Raw genomic sequence first — 20,737 nt, 5'->3', positions numbered from 1 at the left:
CCTTCAGAGCAGAAAGAAAACTTACCATTCAATGCATCTTCTTCTGATGGCCTGTCAAATGCCAAACACAACAGTCACCTTCAAACTTACTCTGCATTCCCTGATTTTGCCACATCATCCTAGGTCACCTTGTTAACCTCACAGTACCACTTTTATCCTGTTATCCTATTTTTCAAGGGCAGTACAGGTTTCTTAATTACTAAATAGTAATGGAAAGCTGTTAAGTAATCTCATGTTTTTACAGCTACACTTTAAATACCTCCAAGTCATGCACAACATTATGCTAAGTTTGCATCACAAGAGCTTGTTCCCACAGAGGTGCTTTAATTAAAACTTGTTCACAACAGTTTACCCTTCTGTTATCAGATAAATAATAAGGTAATGGCTTTAGCAGTTAACTCGGGGGGTAATTGTTAACAATGCATAATTTCAGAGGTGGTTACAGTTGAAAAGGCTGGGTAAAGACCTTTACCAGGAAGGGAGCTGCTCACTATGTGTCAACACATTCTCATGCTTGCCCTCCAACGTGTGACACCATTAATCTAAACAGAACCTGCTAAAGCATGGTGAGAGCTCAGCCTGACCCTCCCTGAGCCCCTGCAGCCCAGGGAGCCAACCCAGCCCTGGGCTGCATCCCAAAAGAGGGGCCAGCAGGCTGAGGGGTGACTCTGCAAGAGACCCAGCTGGGGCTGGGGCCACCCCTGGGACCCCCAAGGAAAGAAGGATCTGCTGGGGAGAGCCCAGAGGGGCCACAAAGATACTGGGAGGGCTGGAGCCCCTCTGCTCCAGAGACAGGCTGGGAGAGCCTTTCAACCCAAACCATTCTATGACAAGCCTATGATTCCAATGAATACATTTGGTTATTTATTAGAAGAAAGAAAAAATCAAACTTCATGGGGTTTTTTCTCATTAAATGCAACTAAATACCATTATAGCCAAAGACAACCAAAAAAAAAAAAAAAACAGATCAACATACAGAGTGATAAAATTGCTCCATTAGTAGAAAGCTTACTTACATTTGACTGCTATTTGAAGGTCTGCCCTGTAGCCAATCCTTTAAAACAAAGGAGAGGAAAAACAAAGAGGGTTTCAGTTTTGTAAGAAAAGCACAGTTGATTCAGTTGGAGGTGGGGTGGTAATGTGTGTAATGTGTTTTAAGCTCTTGGAGTGCAGCCTGTTTATTGGAAATAAACCAGGCTGTACTGAACTGCAGTTGAATGGAGAGACCCAAATACAACCGAGAAATGGTAACTACAATTAAAAGAATAAATAAGGGTCTATATTCACTACTGTTTATGGACTATATAAGTAATTCTTTTCCTTAAAAGAAAAGAATTTTGATTTTATTTCTACAAACAGAAAACAGCACAGATTTTCATAGTGAGAACATACACAACTTCTTCCCTTAGTGAAAACAGGTCTCCTGTTGCCTCCTAGAACAAGCAAGTCCACAAATCAGTATTACTCTTTATCTGTTTCTTCTCCTTTATTTGTTCAGCTTCTAGTTTTGCTATAATGTCACAAAAGATTGATACAAACCGTCAGTAAAGCTGCTTTGGAGTCAACTTGCTGTGTGTCTTCACTGGATGCTCTCCTGCTCTTGCTGTACACTGCAAATGAAGGAGATTTGTAACGGGACAAAGAATGGCAGCTGTCACTGTCACCTATTTCCTAACAGTGAACAAACAGCTCAACAAAGCTCTCATGAAACAAGGCAGACCCACAGCTTAGCAGAAGCTTGCAGTCCTAACTAGAGCACTTTGTGTTTTACAGCTCTGGCTGTCCATGGTAAATCCAAGGCAATAGGACTGAGCTGGCACAGCAAGGAGAACCACAAGAAGCAGAAGGTTCAAGTACTACCAAACATGAGAATATTTCAAGATTATTCAACCATTTGTGTTCCCTCTGCATCTTCTTAGGATACCCATTAGCAAGGCAAGTTAGAGACAACATTAGGGGACCTGAGCAGAGCCCAGACTTACACTGCTCTGAGTGGGCTGTCAGAGGGTCAGTGAAGCCACCACAAGAACTGGATTGCTGTAGATCACTGTCAGTCTGAAGACCCTACCAAAAAAAAAAAATTTGTAAAAAAAATTACCATCAGTCATCATTGCCATTATTGCTTTCAACTACTGCTCTTGGAACACAATCTGGCCAGGATTCTTCAAAATTTCTGGATGTACTTCAAATACCTCACTGCACAGAAATGCACAAGTTGAGTGCATTAATTCAGTAAAAATGCTCTTCTCACAGTAGCCACCAGCTGTAATATTTTCAGATATTTCACACATTAAGAATCCTGACCCAGACCAAGAGAGTTCTTTGCAAGGCAATGTTACAATAGCATAGAACTACAGAAATGTCAATTACACTGGATCCCTACAAGTACCATGTTCTGCTCATCTGTTTTGTGCCTTTGTTTGCTATCAATTCTTATAAAATTATATGGCTCTGGCAGAAACTAAATTTCAAATTGCACCCACTTAAAAGAGCAACAAAATGTAGTAAACTCCTGTCATGTAAAAACCTGTGGGTTATGAATACAACTTCCTTATGGACATACTCCTTCATAGCAATTACACACTGTTGGACTATGTAATGAGGTGGTCAACTTTTGACAATAAAATATTTATTTTGCAAAAAAAGGAGAAAGGTGGTTTCATGACAAACTAGGACTGTGTGTGGAGTGGCACAGAGCTTACTCATCTATTAACTCCAGTGGTGAATAAAATGTAAAAATTCATTGTGCCCTGCGTTTGATTCCTGAAATCATAACAGTTAGGAAGTTGTTGCCACTCTTTTTCACCCTTCCTCTTACAGAATACACCCACACTCATGAACATACACAGGCCTCTGTGTGTGTGTGTGTGTGTCCAAAATGTCTCTCTGATGTGTGGTTGTGTGCATAAAAACTATTTCTTTACATCCCTATACACTAGAACACTTTAGATCTCTATCAAGGAGACATCCAGTTTACAGATAATGAGATAAGAACAGAGACCCTTATAAATGGAGAGAATATTTTAGTACCTGTTGAAAATAAGATTCCTAATAAATGGGAACTTTCTTTACTTACTTGAAGTCTGGTTGTCTCTATACCCTCCAATATAGCTTTTTTGAAGTCTTCCTGCTGCTCCTATCAAAGAAACAAAGCAAATTTTAAAGAATAACACCAAAAAAACTGTGCCAAAAATACATACAAAAAGCTTTTTGGTCACACATTATACTCATTGAAAGGTTCAGAAGCAGCAACTTAGCAGAATAGAAGCATTTCAAATGGTCATAATGCAATTCTCAGGTGTATTCTCCCCTGAATGCATAACTGCAAATTTGTATGTACTAATTCAACAGCTACCTGGCAAAAACTGTATTGATATACATATATATAGATACACACACTATAATACTTGGAAGGCAGGTTTATGATTAATTACTTTTGCATTTGAGTAATTTTTATTATTCTCTAAGGAAATTTCTTTAAGGAAATGGAAATGACTCATTTTAGTTTCTTAAAGAGCTTTTTCTTCTTGGAAGCATAATGAACAATTTTTGTCACTTTTGAAAATTATATACACTGTCACCTTGCTCTGTAAATTAGAACACAAATTAGTCTTAAGGCTGATCTTGAAAGTTATGAGTGAAAAACATTTAGTTGAACACTAATTATGGGATACTTAATTTTATCTCCATTCACAGTTGTAGTCATCTTAGCTTTCATAACCTCAGAGCTTGTTTATTTCACTAGTATCCTATTATGAAGTAACAGTACTTGATGGCAGTTAAGGTTACATGAGTTTTCACTGGATTTTTTTTAAATCATGAAACAGATGCAAAGAGCAGTCTGTAATGATTGTGTAAGTTTTTTGATTCTATTTGGTCTTAGGCTTTTTCCAAACATACTGTGACGTTAGAGTTCAAAAGGAAATGATCTCCATTAACACATTTGACAATGCCTTTCATGCTCACCTCAATATCAGCACTTCTCTCCCTCATTCTGCTGGCTGCCTCTTTGAACCGCTGTAGGTCCATGCTGTCTCTGTGACCTTTGACACAGTGAATTCAAAAAGAGAATTCAAAATCAAAGGCAACCTCCAACGTTCTGACCATGCCAACAGTCTGCATCACCATAGCAAAGGGCCACAAACCACCTAGGGTCTGTGTGCCTGTTTGCACCAGGAAAGACATTACAAACATGCTCAAGTGAAGATCAGAGTAACAACATCAAACTACTGCCTTTCCTGCACTGAGGTGTGGAGCACCACCATTCAGAAAGTAAAGCTATTATTTTAAATTTTTACTCAAGCGTATGCTCCTCACAGGAAAGGAACAAGGCCTGGGTTACAGCACTTTCATGTATCCTTGACAAATGAAGGGAAAGTAGACAGTTTCCTGGAGGTAGCTTTTACAATATACCCTTCATCCTCCCAGTTGAAAGCAATACTTTACAGAATTTTCCCATTCATGTGGCTCTATAATGAACGAAAATCTACTTGGCTTCACAATTGAAACCTGCATGGTATCACAAGTGATGCAAATTGTGGACAGTAAGAATGAAGGGTATGTTCTAAATGCTAGAGATGTCAGAGGACCATATACAAAAAAATCTGGCTCCAGTAAATAAGTATAGTTAGTATTCAAAGTTATTAGTGGTGAAGTACATTTAAAGATTAGATAAGAGCTGTACAATCACTGTCCATAACTTCTGTTTAGCCTTGCTTTCTTTTTTCAACCATGAGGCATTTATACACAAATAGCTAATGTAGGTAACTTATTAGAAATCCAAGTTTCACAGCAGTAGAATAAATTCTTGTCTAGAGATTTAAATTTATACAACCTCAGCAAATCTCTGGAAAACACTGAGAACATCCCTAAAGAACTTTAGCAAGACAACACCTCTGCAGACAACCTGACAATTCCAGATTACAATCTTCTACTAAACGCTAAGCATACTTAAGGCATTATGTACTTTACAGGGATCAGTTAGTAAACCCACACCTGTGTTTTGCAATGAATCTGCCACTGTTTTACCATTCAAATAGATAAGTAACTAACCAAAACCATCCACCTTTTTACTGTTAAGCAGAACTTGAGGGGAGGCAAAATGTTGTATTGAATTAAAGGACTTTGGAAGCTTCCAAAATGACAGCCCCAACCCAGGTTAGCCTAGGCAACAGTGGAAGATCCCAGCTGTAACAGTGTTTAGAAATAAAGTATAGGAGGAACCCTCAGCTTGACACAGATACCACAAAGATATTTGTCCAGGACTCCATCAGCCTGAGTAGTGTTCTGTATTACGTCAAGGAATAGACAATATTTTTGATTTATGCAATCAGAAGGCAGGAGCTTTATAATGAGCCACAAAAGGTTTGTCTACAGCGCCCGTACCAAGTTGTAGAGCTGCTAATTGCCCAAAACTGCTAGACTCAAAAACTGGATAATGTTTTTCAGAAAAATATTGTCTATGTGACAGAATTATAGAGAAATTATAATTTCAGTTAAAAAAAACATTCAAGCAACATAGGGAAATTAGAGATGTTAAATGCAAAAAAAGCAGAGCAAAATGGTAAAGTCACCTGCAACCGGAATACACCCAAAATACCATACAATTCTTGATAAGTCAAACCTTGTGGCTTAGATTTGGTCCACAGTTTATGAAGCAGTCCCATAAGGATGTTAGAACATAAATCTCGGGTTTGCAGTTCCATTGCATGGACATGCTGACTTTTGGAAAGTTCATCTTTAATATTCAATTTTCCATGCGAGCCGCCACGGTTGACTGTTGCCATCAAGTCGCCCGTTGACAAAGAGAACTTCGTTTGGGGCTTGTTCTTCTCTAACTTGGCAGGGGACTGGTGAGCACTTTTGTCAACTCTGCAGCTGTAGTTATCATTAGTGTCACTCTCATCATGAATAAAACCACAATTAACGTATCCTCCATTTTCAACACAAGGTTGGGTGAAAGCAAGGCAAGCAGAGCCAGAAGCAAGAGGATAAGAGCAGCTAATAATGACTTCAGGACATTCAGAATCTACTTTGTTATACTTACCCACAAATGCACCAAATTCTACATTATTATCTCCTTCTGTAGCCTTAGAGAAAACAGTCTCTTCATGCTTTGCTGAAGAATCCAGCTGGCTTTTGCAACTGGGTCGAGATGGAGTGCTAACAAAAAACTTTGTAGTTGGGGATGTTACATGTGGCATGCTGTTGGATGAGTTGCCTAATTTTTTACTTTTACTAGTGGATTTTGAGATCTCTGCAGCCTGTATTCGTTGGCGAAGTTCTGGAGGGGAAACAGCATTTGAAAATAAGGCACTGCCTGAGGAACCTGCCTCTTGGAAGTTTTTTTCTTCTCTTCGGGGAGCCAGAGCCAATTCCTGACCAATTGTCTTATGCTGGACTTCTTTGTCATCACGGATGGAAATGTTACAGAGTAAAGCATTGTTACTCTCAAGGCCTCCTTGTGGAAAAGAACCAAAGACGTTTCCAATGCTGTGCTTTTTCCACACAGATGATCTGAGAGAGCCATCCTCAATGAGGTTTTGTGCCAAATGCTTTGAAATGCTCAGTTCCCGGGTGATTTCATTATGAACCTTGCTGGCTTCTGAAGCTTTCTGGGCAGTCAGTGTTTTCAGAGTATCCACAGTTAGAGCAGACAGATCCTGGAGGTGGCCAATCTGTGAATCTAAAGACTGTAATGACCTTTTAATGTAGTTGACACGATCACCAACTTCCTTTATCTGAATGCACATTTGTTCCACCCTAAGAAAAATCAAATTATGAAGTAGATATGAATTGTATTTTTCTCAATATGCAAAAAAGCCCATGATTATAACCCTTTCTGTCCATTTAATCAGGAGGAAAAATAACTTTGAAATGTCACAATAATACGATAGCATTGGACTGTTTTGTAATACAACATTTGTACATACTTCTGAATCACAGAATGAAAACAGCTATCAATTGAGGGCCTACAGCACTTTCTGAAATCTATCAGTTTCTTAAAACTTCATGGGAAATCAAATAATACAATTGCCTCAGTTTACTGAGTGCTTCTATACATCAAGAAGAATCAATCACATTATCAGTTTCTGCACAGCAATGGAAAGATACCATATAAAATTTGCATAAACACTTTATGTTCTTGAGCTGCATTTCTCCCCCTTTAAAGTACATTTTAAAAAAAGTGTAAAAGTTCTAATTCTCTATTCAAAAATTATAATTGTAAATATTCTACCGTTCGAATGTGACTCGAATCCTCTCCTCACTTCCAGAATGAAATTTATCATCCTTTTCATTGAAATACATCTCAACACACAGCTCTTCAAAATCATGAAGTTTCTTCTGATCTTCTTCTGTCAGGTAGAGTTCTAAAGAGAGATCAACATTTAAGATGATGTAGGTAGTGAAGTTGTATAGGTGCTGAAAACTAATAGTCATAACTCTACAAAAGATGTTAACAATAAAACTCTGCAATAAAATAAAAAATAAAATTAAAAAAAAAATAAAATCCTACCAGATGGCCACCTAAGACCCTTCCTCTCTCATTGCAAACATAAGTTCAAGGTCAAAGATTGACAATAAAATAAAATGAAAATAGTAATTCTGAGAGGATCTGTGCACAATATCATTCCTTACACTCTACCCTTTAATCCCCCTTTGAGGCAGAAGCTAGATTCCTTAGCTGGATTTTATTTTTAAAGTTTCAAAGAAGTTTTGCAGAAAGAAATAAAATATTTCTCAATTATAAATAACAAGAAATCTAATCTATTTGTTTGTGTGATAGGTTAGTTTTAGTGGAGATTTCTAGGGGTTAGCACTAAACTCTTGAGAAAAGCATGATGATTTTAAAAAAAATTACCAATATTGAAAACACATAAAATTAAGACCCACTTTGACTTTCTTCACAATACTCATTATAGTCAAGAACATGGTGCTTTTCTGACAGTTGGCTTTAACCATATCAAAAACATTACTGAATTTTTTGGGTAACTGTTCATACTTGGCCCATCTGAAGCCTTGTCTGTCTTTCTTCTTTTACATATACAGCAGAAGAGGGAAGCCATGTGGCTGAGGATGATCAGTGGTGGAGGCAGAACAGGTTTTTCATGGTAGGCCATAATGAAATGATAGCGCTGATACTTCCACACGATGTTTGAAATTGCCTTGACTTGTAAATACACGTTGCTGAAAGGGAACAGAACAATATTAACACATCAAGGCATTTTTGGGGTGGTGGGGAGTTGTTGGTGTTTGTTTAGTGGTTGTTGGATTGTTTGGTTTTTAACACTTTGATAACAATCTTGAATTCTGAAGCCAGTTAAGAGACAAAAGCATAAACTTGTTTTTTGCTGCAAAATTATTTTTGTGGAAGTTGGAAACACATTCAAGAGAATACCATGATCCAGAGCAAGGAGAGGGCTAAAGAAATTCTCCCATCAGGTAACAGCTCAGTATCTTTACTCAGAAATAAGTTACACTGAGATCAAATTTTAAGTTTGCTGAGCAAAAAAATTAATTATTTCTAACTAAACCCAGAATTTTATATCACACCATGTTAACTCTGCAGTCTGCCTTCTTCAGTGTTTGTGCCCATATGCTGCTTATGCCCATAAATCAAACACTTGCAGAGACTATAAACTACAATTAAACCCAAGCAACTGGAGAACAACAAATGAATTTAGGAACAACAGTCAATTAAGACAAAGAAACAAGTTTGTTTTGTTTGTTTTCTGACGAAGAGAAGGTACAAAATGCCTTCAAATTTCCTTGAACTTCTGATTCCCCTGAGCTCACAGATGTGACATAAACCAGTCACATCACACACTTCCCTAACTCAGTCATGGGCTTGCAGTGAGGAAGACACAAAGACCAGCCTTAGAACATGAAAAAACTTCCAGGAAATTGGCTTGCTTTGATCTGGAGTCAGATCTTATTGCAGTGAGATAGACATTTGTCCAATTATTAGCAAAAATTAACTATTATCTACACACTTACTTGAAAAATGCAATCAGGAGATTAACCATGATTATGTACTGTACAAAGAGGTAGACAGCTTGAAGAAACGGGGTCAACCATGTTCCTGGGCCACAGAGATGAGCAACCTTTTCATCAGAATTATTTGCACACACTGTGTTGGGAAAAAAGACACAGAGAAGACATGTACATCTTTTAGAACTCCCAGCAGGTACAGACACAAAAAGACCCCTAAAGGTCACCTACATTTTGCAACAACCAACTATCATGCAGTGGTTCTGCAGTTTGAAATGTCTCCAGGCATTTAGGAACATGGTAGAAAAATACCAGAGACAATGTTTCTGGCTGGTACTATGCTGTAATCATATTATTGGCTTTTTAAAAAAAGCATAGTACATCATCACAGCCAGAATTTTGTCATGATAGCTGTGGGGCAGAATTCCAAAATCTTGCTAGGAATAGCCTTGAGAGAAATTGTAATTATGTAATTTTCATTCTTAGCCAAACAAGTTTTTAAAAAGAAAATGAAGAATCAGGTCACATAGTTAGTTATACAGCTGCAATCCACAAAAGGGAAATATTCCATTGAATGGAATCAATACCAACAATACTGAGACTTTGGTAAAATTGGAATTTCATAAGATTTTGACAAGACCTTATCAGAGTAAGTTCTCTCTTTACTTGCTTCATAATTGCAGTCTCTTACCATCAATTTCATAGGCATAGACTTCACCAAAAATCATCCAGTATGGATGAAACACAATATCTCTAGCAAGTGTCCAAGAGGGTGCCTCATCAGGATAGAGTATTGCCTTCCTGGGAACACCAAAACTAAGTAGTACAAGTGCCATAATCACCACAATGTAAAACATGTTGGCCACCTGTTAACACAAAAAAGTCAGTTAATCCAAAAGGCCATAAATATGATCTCAGAACTCTAAAAACTTTTGCAGTGACAGGTCACACTTGAGAAATTCTATGTATTATATAAAGAAAAGAGTCCAGGGCACAAATATTTCACTCAGAAAATTTTGTTAAATAATTTTTAAAACCCACATTTTTCCTGTCCTTTTTTATCATGTATTTAGTACCCTTGGCCAAAGGCAACTGAGCATTTTTCCCTTTCAAGATGAACACTACTAGGTACACAAGGAAATATTCCTTCATAAAGGTACTCAACAGCTGCACAAAAAACAGAGGTAGATTTCCAAGGGCAGGAACAGAGAACCTATCCCTCTTGTAAGAAATCAAAGTGAGAAATGAGCAACTTGATGCTCTTGTTTTTAAGGAATGAGAGGGTGCAATTTGTAAGAACCATTTCATAGAGAGAAGAAACATGAAAGCCCCTTCCACATTCATATATACAGCTCTGAAGCCTTAAAATGGTTTTTAACATTTAGAATAGCTAGTGACAGTGGAGATAGGTTATTTAATTTTAAGTTTAAAAAATTTGAGTATTTTTTGTGTGAGATGACAAGAAGCACAATCTATTCCCAGCTTCCCATAGCACAAAACAATGAAGGTGCTTCAGGAGACTAAACAAGTTAAAACTTTTGGCCTAAAGAACACAAAGGCTACAGATTTCAGACCTAAATGGGAAGCTGAATCAAGACAGGTTTCATCATATTCACTTAAGTCTCTGACATCTGAGAACAAAACAGACCAGAGAAGGAAGATTTGCCATTTTTTACATTTATGTAACAGGGATAGCTCCATAAAGGAAGCCTTCTAATCAGTGCTTCTTTTGAAACCCTTTAAGGTATATTCCAGCTGGCTAATTCTGCAGATCAAGTTGTTATCCTAGTACAGAAGGAAAAGAAACTTCTAACTAAATAAAACTATTGAGAGAAGTTGTAAATGGATTCAGTTGGGGGGAAAAAAAACAGTAACAAACATAGTACTTACCATTTTCCCAATCATCATAACATAAGGGCCAGCCTGTTGATTTACAGCTAGAAAATCCAGTAATCGCACATACCAAAAAATGATATTGAGACAGTATGTTATTCTTCCAGCAACAAAGATGTAATTTTCTCTGTAAGTGTTTTCTCCAAAATTCCCCTTGGCTCCAAATCTTAGCGCAAACCCGATGAAGAAAGTGACAATGGCAACTGTGTCACTGATATTGAAGTAATCACTGAACCACACTTTGATCTTCTGATTAATCTTCCCTGCCTCTGACATAAAAATCTGTAAAAGAAATGGAGGTCAGGAGAGCTCATATTTACTGCACAGGGACCAACAGTAAAATATGTGAATCACCAGCATTTTTATACTTGCAAAAATAAAATAGCTACTCAAATGGAGAACTCTTAAACGGTGAGCAATCAAAACCAGTGTTTAACTGTGTCAGCTTCACAACAAGGAAAGGAGGGCTTTGCTCTGCCTTAACAATTTATTAAGGAATTTTGGATTTAGTGGGTTTTGGTGATGTTTTTACTTCTTTTGAGGCAGTTACTGTGACAAAAATGAACCCTATCAGCCTTCAATTGAGCCTGAGGTACCAGGTTAAGGGACTAACTTCATCTCTCCCACTTGAAAATTATTATTACAGAACTTCCATACAGTCTCTTGCTGACCAGGAACATTGTAGTTGTGATGGCTCTCCTGTGTCACTAAAGCTTTTTTTTTTGTTTTGATATCTTAGTCATAGCACAGTGGTAGAGCCTGCCTGACAAATAAATACACATTTTACAAGGCCTCCATCTAACAATTTATACCAAGCTTTAAGATAAAGCTGTACTCTGGTACTCTGATGCTTGAAGTTTCTTCAGTTTTCTTGTTTACAGAACCATAGTTTAGAGCATACTCTTTTAACTGACAAAAAATGCCAAAATCCCAGATCATTACAGCCATACCTCACGAATTTTCTCAATTGCTGATGTGAAAATGTAAGCAATAACAATCCACTCCTGAACAGATGGTAATTCTTCCATTTTTACAAGAACCACAAATGTATAGAGCATGAGGAATCCTAAGTATGCCAACTAAAAAATGAAATAAAACATATACATATAATTACTGAAGGATCCTTTCAAGATGTACATTGAATCTTTTGATATGGTATACAATAAAAGCTTCAAGTTGAATTACAAGACTATATTTACCCTTTTTAACAGACAAGTTATTATTTATAAGGGGATACAAACATTTTCATCCTAGAAAAGGAAAAATAGCTGCAACAAGCTATTTATTGTTAGCAAAGCTTTGCTCTTATTACAGCTATTTTCCTTTAGAACAAATTCTAGCATGTCTGTTACAGTGACTGAAATGAAGCTGTGCATGCACTTGAGACTAATACATGGTTATAGAGCTCCTGCTAGCAACTGATGAAAAGAATTACTCAGAACAGAATTAAAAAACCCCAAACCACAGGGCACAGCATGTGCTTATGCAGTTTCATTAAATGAAGTATTTCTCATTTCCAGCTCAGCAAGGTAAGGGGTTTTCTGTCTGCTTTTTGGATAGTGCTTAACATTGACTGAATCAGAGAGACATGTTGGGAAAATAACCCAAAAATCTGTGCTACATTACCAAATAAAATACACATTGTACAGAAAAAAACTCACCGTATTAAACCAAAACTTCACAATTGGAGCATGATAAAATGCATAAAACTTCTGTGTAATTGGGAGTCTTTTAGGTTTTGCTGGAGTCTCCATGTCATGCTTTTCATAAGTACTGTCCAAGATCCTCACTTCTTTAAAAACCTCCTAAAATAAAAAAACCTGTCAACTTCCCACACAAAAATACATGCTTTCTGGCACTAAATTTCACTTCTTTGACTTAAAAATGTAATTATTTAAGCAAGGAATATTGTTTTTATTATCTCCCTCTGCCCCACATTACCATAGGTATTTCATCTGCTGCAGTCTGGAAGTTGTTCTCACTGTCATCCATTGCCATTTGATGTGCATCTTGAGACTGAGGAATGTGTGACATTTCAGCCTTGGTCTTATATTCCAACAGCAGTATAGCAGGAGGGAGTAGAATACTCAGTATCACCTGGAAAAGATGAAGACTAAGTGTAAATAGTTCACAACTCCATTAAAGCATCAGAACACACCAACACACAGAATAGCCTTTGGAAATGTATTATCTAAATTTCACTTGCTTGCTATTGAGGGGAAAATATAGAAAATAATTAGTTATTACTTGTATATACACCTAAGAGCTTAGGATCACATATACAGAGTGTTTCTTGACTTGAAGACATAGGAAATGGGAAAAACCAACAAATTCCAAAATTCAAAGCTACTAGAAAGAATGTGCTCCAAGCCTGAAGATAGAGATGTTCTGTTCACACTCTGTTATTTAATCCACTCCCAGAAGCTTTGGAACAGTGTATTGTTAAAGTGTATTTTAAAAGCCTGTACCAGATTGTGGTTTGTGGGGGCAGAGGGGAGTGGTGTATGTTTTGTTTGGAGTTTTTTTTTTCAATTTATGGTAAAAAAATGAGCTAAGGTACAGATGAAGAGAGTAAGTGAAAGCTATTTACTGTCATTAGCCTGTTACAAAGCAAGCAAGAAAATAGTTAATCAGTTATCAAAGAGGATTTTAGTAGGTCACAAGTTAAATGATGCTTGTAGGTATTTTGTAGGAAAGTTTTCTTTAATTTTATTTCTAGCAACAATTAAGTTTTGGTACCTAATTTCTCAAGGAAATATTTTGGTTCAACTGATCTATATCAGTTACCTCTGTCTAGATCATAATTGATCTATATCACACAAAGGGCACCACTGGAAAACCTGTCCCCAATTTGCCTACCCTTGTTTCATTCTGTGCCCTGCTTTTTTGCTCAGTTCCTCCAAAATAGGATATTGACAAAGCTTTTTTACATCAAGTCTTATGTGCTCCCTGTAAAAAGCCAAAATGCATGAAACTACAGTCTTACAACAGGTTTTCCATCTGTTAAGGATTGTTACTACTATGTTTTTAGTAGTGGATTAGTATTCACATGATCTCTTTAAGCCTCTGATTAAAGGCTACTTGCCTGGTTTTTGCCTTCTATATTTCTGTACCTTATTTAAAAAGATAATAGAGTGTCAAAAGAAGCAAGTTTACAACAAATATTCCAGTTTTGATTATGTTACAGGAGACTGGTTTACAGGATTTATTAATAAAAGCTATAGCTGTGAAAGCTTTACACTAACAGCATTTAAACACACACTTTACTTCCCTTTAAACATAAAGTCCACTGACCATTTTTACATGAATAAAATGCAACAGTGCTTACTTTGTACCACGAATTCTTCCTCATGTTCAGCCTCCCCATCCACATATCCGACAGCAACATCTGTGTGCAAGTGTGTGCCACGAACGGACGGAGCCTCGAGGACACGGCCAGCTTCAGACAAGTGGAGTTGCTCCAGTTTTTAAGTTCATAAGTCAGTAATTTCATGGCCATAGTTTCATCTTGTCGGAAGGACTGCTCTAACAGCTCAACTGCCAGCTGACCAAACTCGCTAAAATGAAGAAAAAACCAACAAAACAAATGATAGTATCTATAGAAATGGCCACGAGTGAATTTTCTTGCACAAATTCCCAACTTGCATAACTGGAAGGGACTATTATTTGTCCCTTCTGTACAGATATGCTGTAATTTGTAACCACAATACATCTGTGACTTCTGTTAAAAACATATGCAAGCTAAAACAGCTATTAAAACATGCACAGAAACTACACAGAAGAAAATGGCACACTGAGTTTCCTCCTAATTTGACTATAAATCAAGACTTTTAACAAACAGCCTTCAGGAAAGAGCAATATCTAATATAAAGCTTCTTAAACCTTTTTGCAAAACAGAATTGTCTTCAAGTGTGCTAACAGGATAATTTGTGTTTTGTTCATAAGTAGCCCACTACTTTTATCGCAGAGGTCAAGAAAATATTTTGAACAATAGGAATGTAACTTACTTGGAATACTGTTTCAGCTCTTCTGAAGTGTCATCAACAAGGTCACTTTGTTTGGCCTCGTAGGCCATGGACCGATAGACTTTGCAGGCCACCAAGGCTTTGGCCATGGACTCCTCACCGTGCTGCCAGAAGAACAGAGCCATCTTCTGCCTCTTCATCAGCACTGCCCACAGCAACAGCTCGTTCAGAGGATAAGCAAAACGTCTCGTTTCAGGGTCATCTATGTCAACTATTTCATCTTTGGTTCTTTTCTTTTTTCCCTCTTCTGCACCAGTGTCAATCTGTAAAATAAAATCACAAAGTCACATTTTAAGTCGCTATACTTGGTCATTATGTAAATTGAAATAAAATGCTGAGTGACCAAATACCAGATTATAAATAATTATAAAAAGAAAAAAGAAAATTTTTGAGAACTTGAAAAGCAGCAGCAACTTTTGTTCGCAAACTTCAGTTGAGTACAATTCATTTTAATAACTGTGAGACTGAATTAATTTGAATTATAGATCAAAGAAAAGCTGTAATATACCTACATACAAATAAAAAAAATCATGGTAACTGCTTGTAGTAGTAACACATGGCCAAATCTTGCCCTATCTACCAAGCTGTGTGAGTCCCACCTAGAACTCTGTCGAATAGAAACTTTTTGGTTCCTAACATATCAAAGCTTATCCACAAGACTCCTATACAGAAAGAGAAACACCTTTTACAGAACCCTGTAAAAAAGCTGCAGTTTAGAAACAGTACAAAAGCAAGGTTGAAATTCCAGCTTTACCAAAGTCAATGCAATTGCTGCTACTCATACCCCAGTGGAACCTGGGTTTCCAGCAGGCTCCCCACCCTCAGCTCCTTGAAATAAACCCCACTGTGCTCCCCTCACAGCCCTCACCTTTGGTTTGTACGGCTGCGCTGTTTTGATGAAATGATTGTGGCGCATTTTTTCTTTCTTGTCTGCCCTATTACCAAAAGACTCATGGCTTTTACACATCTGAGGAGTGGTACTTGAAGGATTTCGCCCAGATCTCTGCAACAAGGAGAAGGGGTTTGGTTATTGAAACATGGATGAACACAAACAGCACAACCAGAATTCTCACTGAATATTTAACATGGTTTGTTGTTTGTTTTCATTGCTTTTAAGAAGTCACTAAATGGGCAGTTACACTTGTTGGTTAGTGTAGCTTGCACAAGAAGCTAAAATATCTGCATCCCAAGCCCTGGTGAATCTGCATGTGTAGTGTCCTTTCTTCCCCTACGAGCAGGAAAAGAGGAAATCACAGAGAAGGAATTATGATATACTAGAATAAGGTTGAGGAGAACAAAACCTGTTGTTTGCCCTCAATCCCAGGACAGTTCTCAGCTGCCCTCATAGTCATTACTATTGCATTTAAAATTACCAGTCCATTGACAAGAAGAACAAGCCAACATGGATTCAATCACTGTACAAAACACAAAGATTTGGGGTTTCCAGCTGGGAACAGATGGCTGTTCCCCAGTGCACGTACCCGGTTGTTCCCGCTGAGGCTGTTGTATATCGCTCTGAAGCGCTTCCTTGTGTACGTGCATCTGTAGGTTCCTCCCATCAGATACTCAATAACCAGTCCCACATCAATCAGGTTGATTTTATACCCTGGAGGAAGATTTCCCTAGGAATACAGAAGGTATTTTTACTTTTTCAATGTATAATAGTAAACTTGCTTAGAGTGTTTCTACATGTTTTATCACAGCTCTAAATAATAATTTTTAAACAAATAAGCCTTTCATGATTAAAAAACCCTCCAACATAAAACCCAACAAGCATCTACATGACTCAACAGCTATTATTTTTAAAGAAAGTCCAGGTTATATCTTTTCTTCATGAACTCCCCTAAGAGAACAGATACTTATTCCATTGGTGGGGGAGGCACTGGGGGTTTTTTTGTCTATTGTTTTAACAGCCAAAATTTTTCCATGCTGGAAGCATCAGCTTTCAATTCCCCCAAGAAGGAAAACAATCAAAAGAAAAATGAAAGACAACACTCTGGGTTTAACATCTTTTAGGCAGCAGGACACCAAGCATAGAACAGGAATATTGAAAACTACCAAAATGTCTGCAGAGGTAGGTTAATACTTAAAATAAAACTCAATTAATAAGCTGCAGCTGAAATTGACAGTCAAACACAAGAAATTATTAACAAAAAATAACTGCTAGTTTGACAGATTTTTACACGGAGAGCATACCTGCTTGACATCCCGAACAAGATGAAATAGTGTTGGGTTGGTTGGGCCTTGTTTCTTTATAACAAAAGAGAGAGAAAATTTGGAACGAGACATTAGCATGCAAGAGCAGCCCCATAAGAGGTTAATTTTAAAAACTCATTTAGAATATAAAAACATAATAAAATATAAATAAATGTAATAAATAAACTTCTCAAGGAGGCTTCTCTACAGAGCTTCGTTAGCTAAAGAATTATTTTTTCTTTTTCTTTTTGTCAAAGCAGATACTAAAACTGTTAACACAAGCCTAAGCCATGTTTGTGTACTAATCACATCAGCTAATTTTTGTGGAAGGTTCTTTGTTCTGTCTTGGGATGCTGTTATCAAAATTACCTTGGAATTCTTAAATCAACACCCACAGCAACAAAGTTTTTCTAAGTAATAATTATAACTATGCAGGTTGGCAAATTAAACTCTTCCTAGAACTCTTATGATGTTAGCTGCTACAGACAGAATCCATCCAGTGAAGCCCTTTAGAGCTCAGATTCTGGGCACCAGTTTCACCCACGTCACTTTCTCTTGTTCTCTTCCCCACTGTGCTTTGCACACTTTGTGTGTCCACAGAGCTGCAATTTTCCCTTTAGTGTCCATCCCCACCATCACACACATATGAACACCCTGCTGACAGACAATTCTGGTGCTGACAGACAATTCTGGTGCTGCTGGGGCTGTGCCTACCAACACCCCACAACCTCCAGACTGCTGCACACGAGCCAGGACACAACAGGCTGAGCAACCAAAATACTGCTCTAAAAACAGCTTAAAAAGCAGTGATTTACTTACTGTGTTATAAAGTTCTTCCAGCCTGGGAATTGTAAGAAATTTGTGCATGCTTACTCCATTTTCAATCAGAAGTTTCACAAATGCAACTCTGTCCATCACAAGGGCATCCAGCATAGCCTGCTCCAGGGAGCCAACCTACAACAAAGAAGCAAAAAGGTGGAGCCTAGAGAGAGCCAGCAAAAAAGTGAACTTAGACACTGTATCAACCTCCTTCATTTGGAGGGCTGGAAAAACCTCACACGTCTGTACAGATGTCACCCTCTGTTCAGAATATCCCCTGAACTTCACACAATTACAGATGGGAGAATACCCTGAAGACTTGAACTGTTCTCTAGGTACTGCCTGCTGAGACAGTGGGACTAAGGAGATATTTGGTTTAACGTAATTGAAGTGTTCTCATAGGCTGATATTGGATAAAAGAAAAAAAGACAAAATTTCTAAAGCTCAATTTGGTTCAAAGATGTCAGAACCATCATGGCAATTGACAAGCCTTACACAGGCTGAGTGCACACTCAGTAAGCTCATGTTTTATTTTTACACAGGGAGAAAAGGCAAGAGCCACCAGGTAGTTCTTAAACTCATTTTCAAACTACAAAACCCAGACATTTTGTCCCTCCCTCAAAAGACACTGCTGTGCTGCCAAGAGTGCATTTTACCAGATGCTTCTTAAGAACTTTTTAGGGCCATGCAACTGTAATGAAGGAAGAGCATCTGACTAATATGAATTCAGCTTCCACCTTTTGTGTTTTCTCTGCCAGTTATTCAGAACAGTTAGCACATTTCTATAATTTTTTACTATTTTCAAATACAGCAAAACAGCTTTAAGGCTATGCAGTACACCAAATTACGGTCTCAAAATAAATGCATCAGTATTCCAAAGTCTCTCTCTACAAAAGTCAAGATTAATCTTTTACAGTAAACTGTGCTTCTCTCTATTAGGAATTATCATTCTGCTTAATCCAGACCATTACCTACCAGCCATTGTTGCCCATAAACAAAAACATGATTTTTGGCTATGTCAACTCTGTCCCATGCCAGTGTAAGAACAAGCTGGTCAAATGCAGATGCATTCGTGCCTTAAGAAATGAACACAATGAAGAAAATTTAAAATTAATTATAAGACAAGATAATAAACATTCTTGCTTCCTAAAAAGGCCAAATCAAGCAATCCACCACAGAATTATGCTGTATATATCATCATTTATGTCACGTTATAGCATGATACAATGAGAACACAGATATTTTTTTTTTAAACTGACGATTCCTATTGATATTTTATAAATCCATCACATAAACAGATATCAATAATAGCTGGTTGTTCCAAATAATTTTAAAAAATTAAGTCTCACCTTTTAACAATGCTGTAAGTATTGCAACATCAATGTCCTGATGCTCATCTGACCCAATATGAAATACTGTAATCTGTCCAAAATGGGAAAAAATATTAAAATTTATTTTCAGGCAAAAGTTATTAGCTTCAGTCTTTTAAATCTTTTTCAATTCCCGACATAAAAGACACCTCAACTTCAATGCAACTTGAAGCCTATGTTCAACTTAAACTTTCAGTGTACATTCTGTTCTGTTTTCTTAAGTGGGAATCTTCAATTAATTTGAACTTCTTTTCCTCCCACGTTTACAATTCACTGCTCTCTATAACACAGTATCCTGTTTACCTCTCCAGTCCATTACAGATCATGAGATTAACCTGCCATTAACATGGTTAGCTGAATAAGGCATTTTTTTATCTCAGAACAGCACAATGTGATGTCCAAATGAGACACCAGTCCCTGAACTCAGGCTACACATTACCTCTATAAAGTGGTTTTTCTTTAAGCATGCAGTGATACTATACATTTATTAGTAGTCAGAACTAAAAGATCCAATAAAAGAAGAAAATCATATCATATATCCACAAATGCATGCACATTGCATAGAAAAGTTTATGGCAAGATCTACTTACAAGTTCTTTTTTTTTCATGCACTCCAGCAGCGTCTGAAACAAATGAACTGCTTCACTTTGACCAAAGTTAAATGTCTTTTTGATGGTTGAAATGATTTCAGGCTCAGCACCCTCAGGAACATTCCTGAGATTGAAACAAACACACAGGAAAGCAATTGTTTTAGATGAACAGTAATAACAACAATGCATTTAATTAGTTTCAACATGTCCACTCAAAGTGCTGCTATCTATAAGCTTATTACTTTGCTGTGGCAAAACCTTGGGTAACCTTTAGAAAGAACTACAAGCTACTTAACCTACAATTCTATACTACTGCCTCCTAAAAGTAACTCAACTCTCTCTCCCTTTTCTTCCTATAATGAGTTCTGAGGTATTCTCAACCAGAAGATTTTGGCACAAAATAATAAGCAGTCACTCATCTGAGTAAGACACATTTGTGATCTCAGGCTGGACAAAGCTGTGTGGTTTACAGCTACATTAGATCCCTGCCTCCCCAGGTTCAGAGGCAGCCCCTGCAACAAGGACCCAGTGTGTTTAAGGGCCTCATGCAAGCCTGACAACTAACAAGAAATCACCAAGTACTGTGGAGCCCAAGCACGTCCTTTTTATTATTTGAAACTACACTCGAAACAGGCATGTGTTTTCTGCACTAAACAGAAAAGCTTTTTGTACAGATTCAGGAAGAAATGGTCTCAAAACTCATCTGTGGATGACACATATAGGTGCCATGAATCTGTACATCTTGCCATTCATCTGTGTACGACAAGAAGTGTCTGGACACAATCCTGTGCCACGTGCTCTGGGATGACCCACTGTGGGGTCCCTTCACACCTGACCTGTTCGGTGCTTCTGT

The 20,737-nt window shown here is 37.5% G+C and overlaps 1 protein-coding gene across 1 annotated transcript in view; it reads right to left on the bottom strand.

The window, feature by feature from the left end:
• TRPM7 (transient receptor potential cation channel subfamily M member 7) overlaps positions 1–20,737 on the bottom strand; it is a 51,624-nt gene that overhangs the window by 5,956 nt on the left and 24,931 nt on the right. The window contains exons 9-32 of the mRNA XM_058033137.1: positions 19,885–20,008; positions 19,274–19,346; positions 18,900–19,000; positions 17,925–18,059; positions 17,106–17,159; positions 16,391–16,531; positions 15,778–15,912; positions 14,892–15,172; positions 14,213–14,441; positions 12,826–12,981; positions 12,546–12,689; positions 11,835–11,963; positions 10,882–11,166; positions 9,683–9,857; positions 8,998–9,130; positions 8,003–8,187; positions 7,238–7,370; positions 6,047–6,762; positions 3,967–4,043; positions 3,077–3,136; positions 1,983–2,064; positions 1,540–1,610; positions 1,017–1,054; positions 26–51 (exon numbers count right to left, since the gene is read on the bottom strand). Coding sequence (XP_057889120.1) covers positions 26–51; positions 1,017–1,054; positions 1,540–1,610; positions 1,983–2,064; positions 3,077–3,136; positions 3,967–4,043; positions 6,047–6,762; positions 7,238–7,370; positions 8,003–8,187; positions 8,998–9,130; positions 9,683–9,857; positions 10,882–11,166; positions 11,835–11,963; positions 12,546–12,689; positions 12,826–12,981; positions 14,213–14,441; positions 14,892–15,172; positions 15,778–15,912; positions 16,391–16,531; positions 17,106–17,159; positions 17,925–18,059; positions 18,900–19,000; positions 19,274–19,346; positions 19,885–20,008 — 3,683 coding nt within the window. The remainder of the gene's footprint in view (positions 1–25; positions 52–1,016; positions 1,055–1,539; positions 1,611–1,982; positions 2,065–3,076; positions 3,137–3,966; positions 4,044–6,046; positions 6,763–7,237; positions 7,371–8,002; positions 8,188–8,997; positions 9,131–9,682; positions 9,858–10,881; positions 11,167–11,834; positions 11,964–12,545; positions 12,690–12,825; positions 12,982–14,212; positions 14,442–14,891; positions 15,173–15,777; positions 15,913–16,390; positions 16,532–17,105; positions 17,160–17,924; positions 18,060–18,899; positions 19,001–19,273; positions 19,347–19,884; positions 20,009–20,737) is intronic.

The sequence above is a fragment of the Melospiza georgiana genome, chromosome 13 (genome assembly GCF_028018845.1).
Source record: "Melospiza georgiana isolate bMelGeo1 chromosome 13, bMelGeo1.pri, whole genome shotgun sequence".
Taxonomy (NCBI): Eukaryota; Metazoa; Chordata; class Aves; order Passeriformes; family Passerellidae; genus Melospiza; species Melospiza georgiana.
This window is presented reverse-complemented; position numbering and strand designations above follow the sequence as displayed.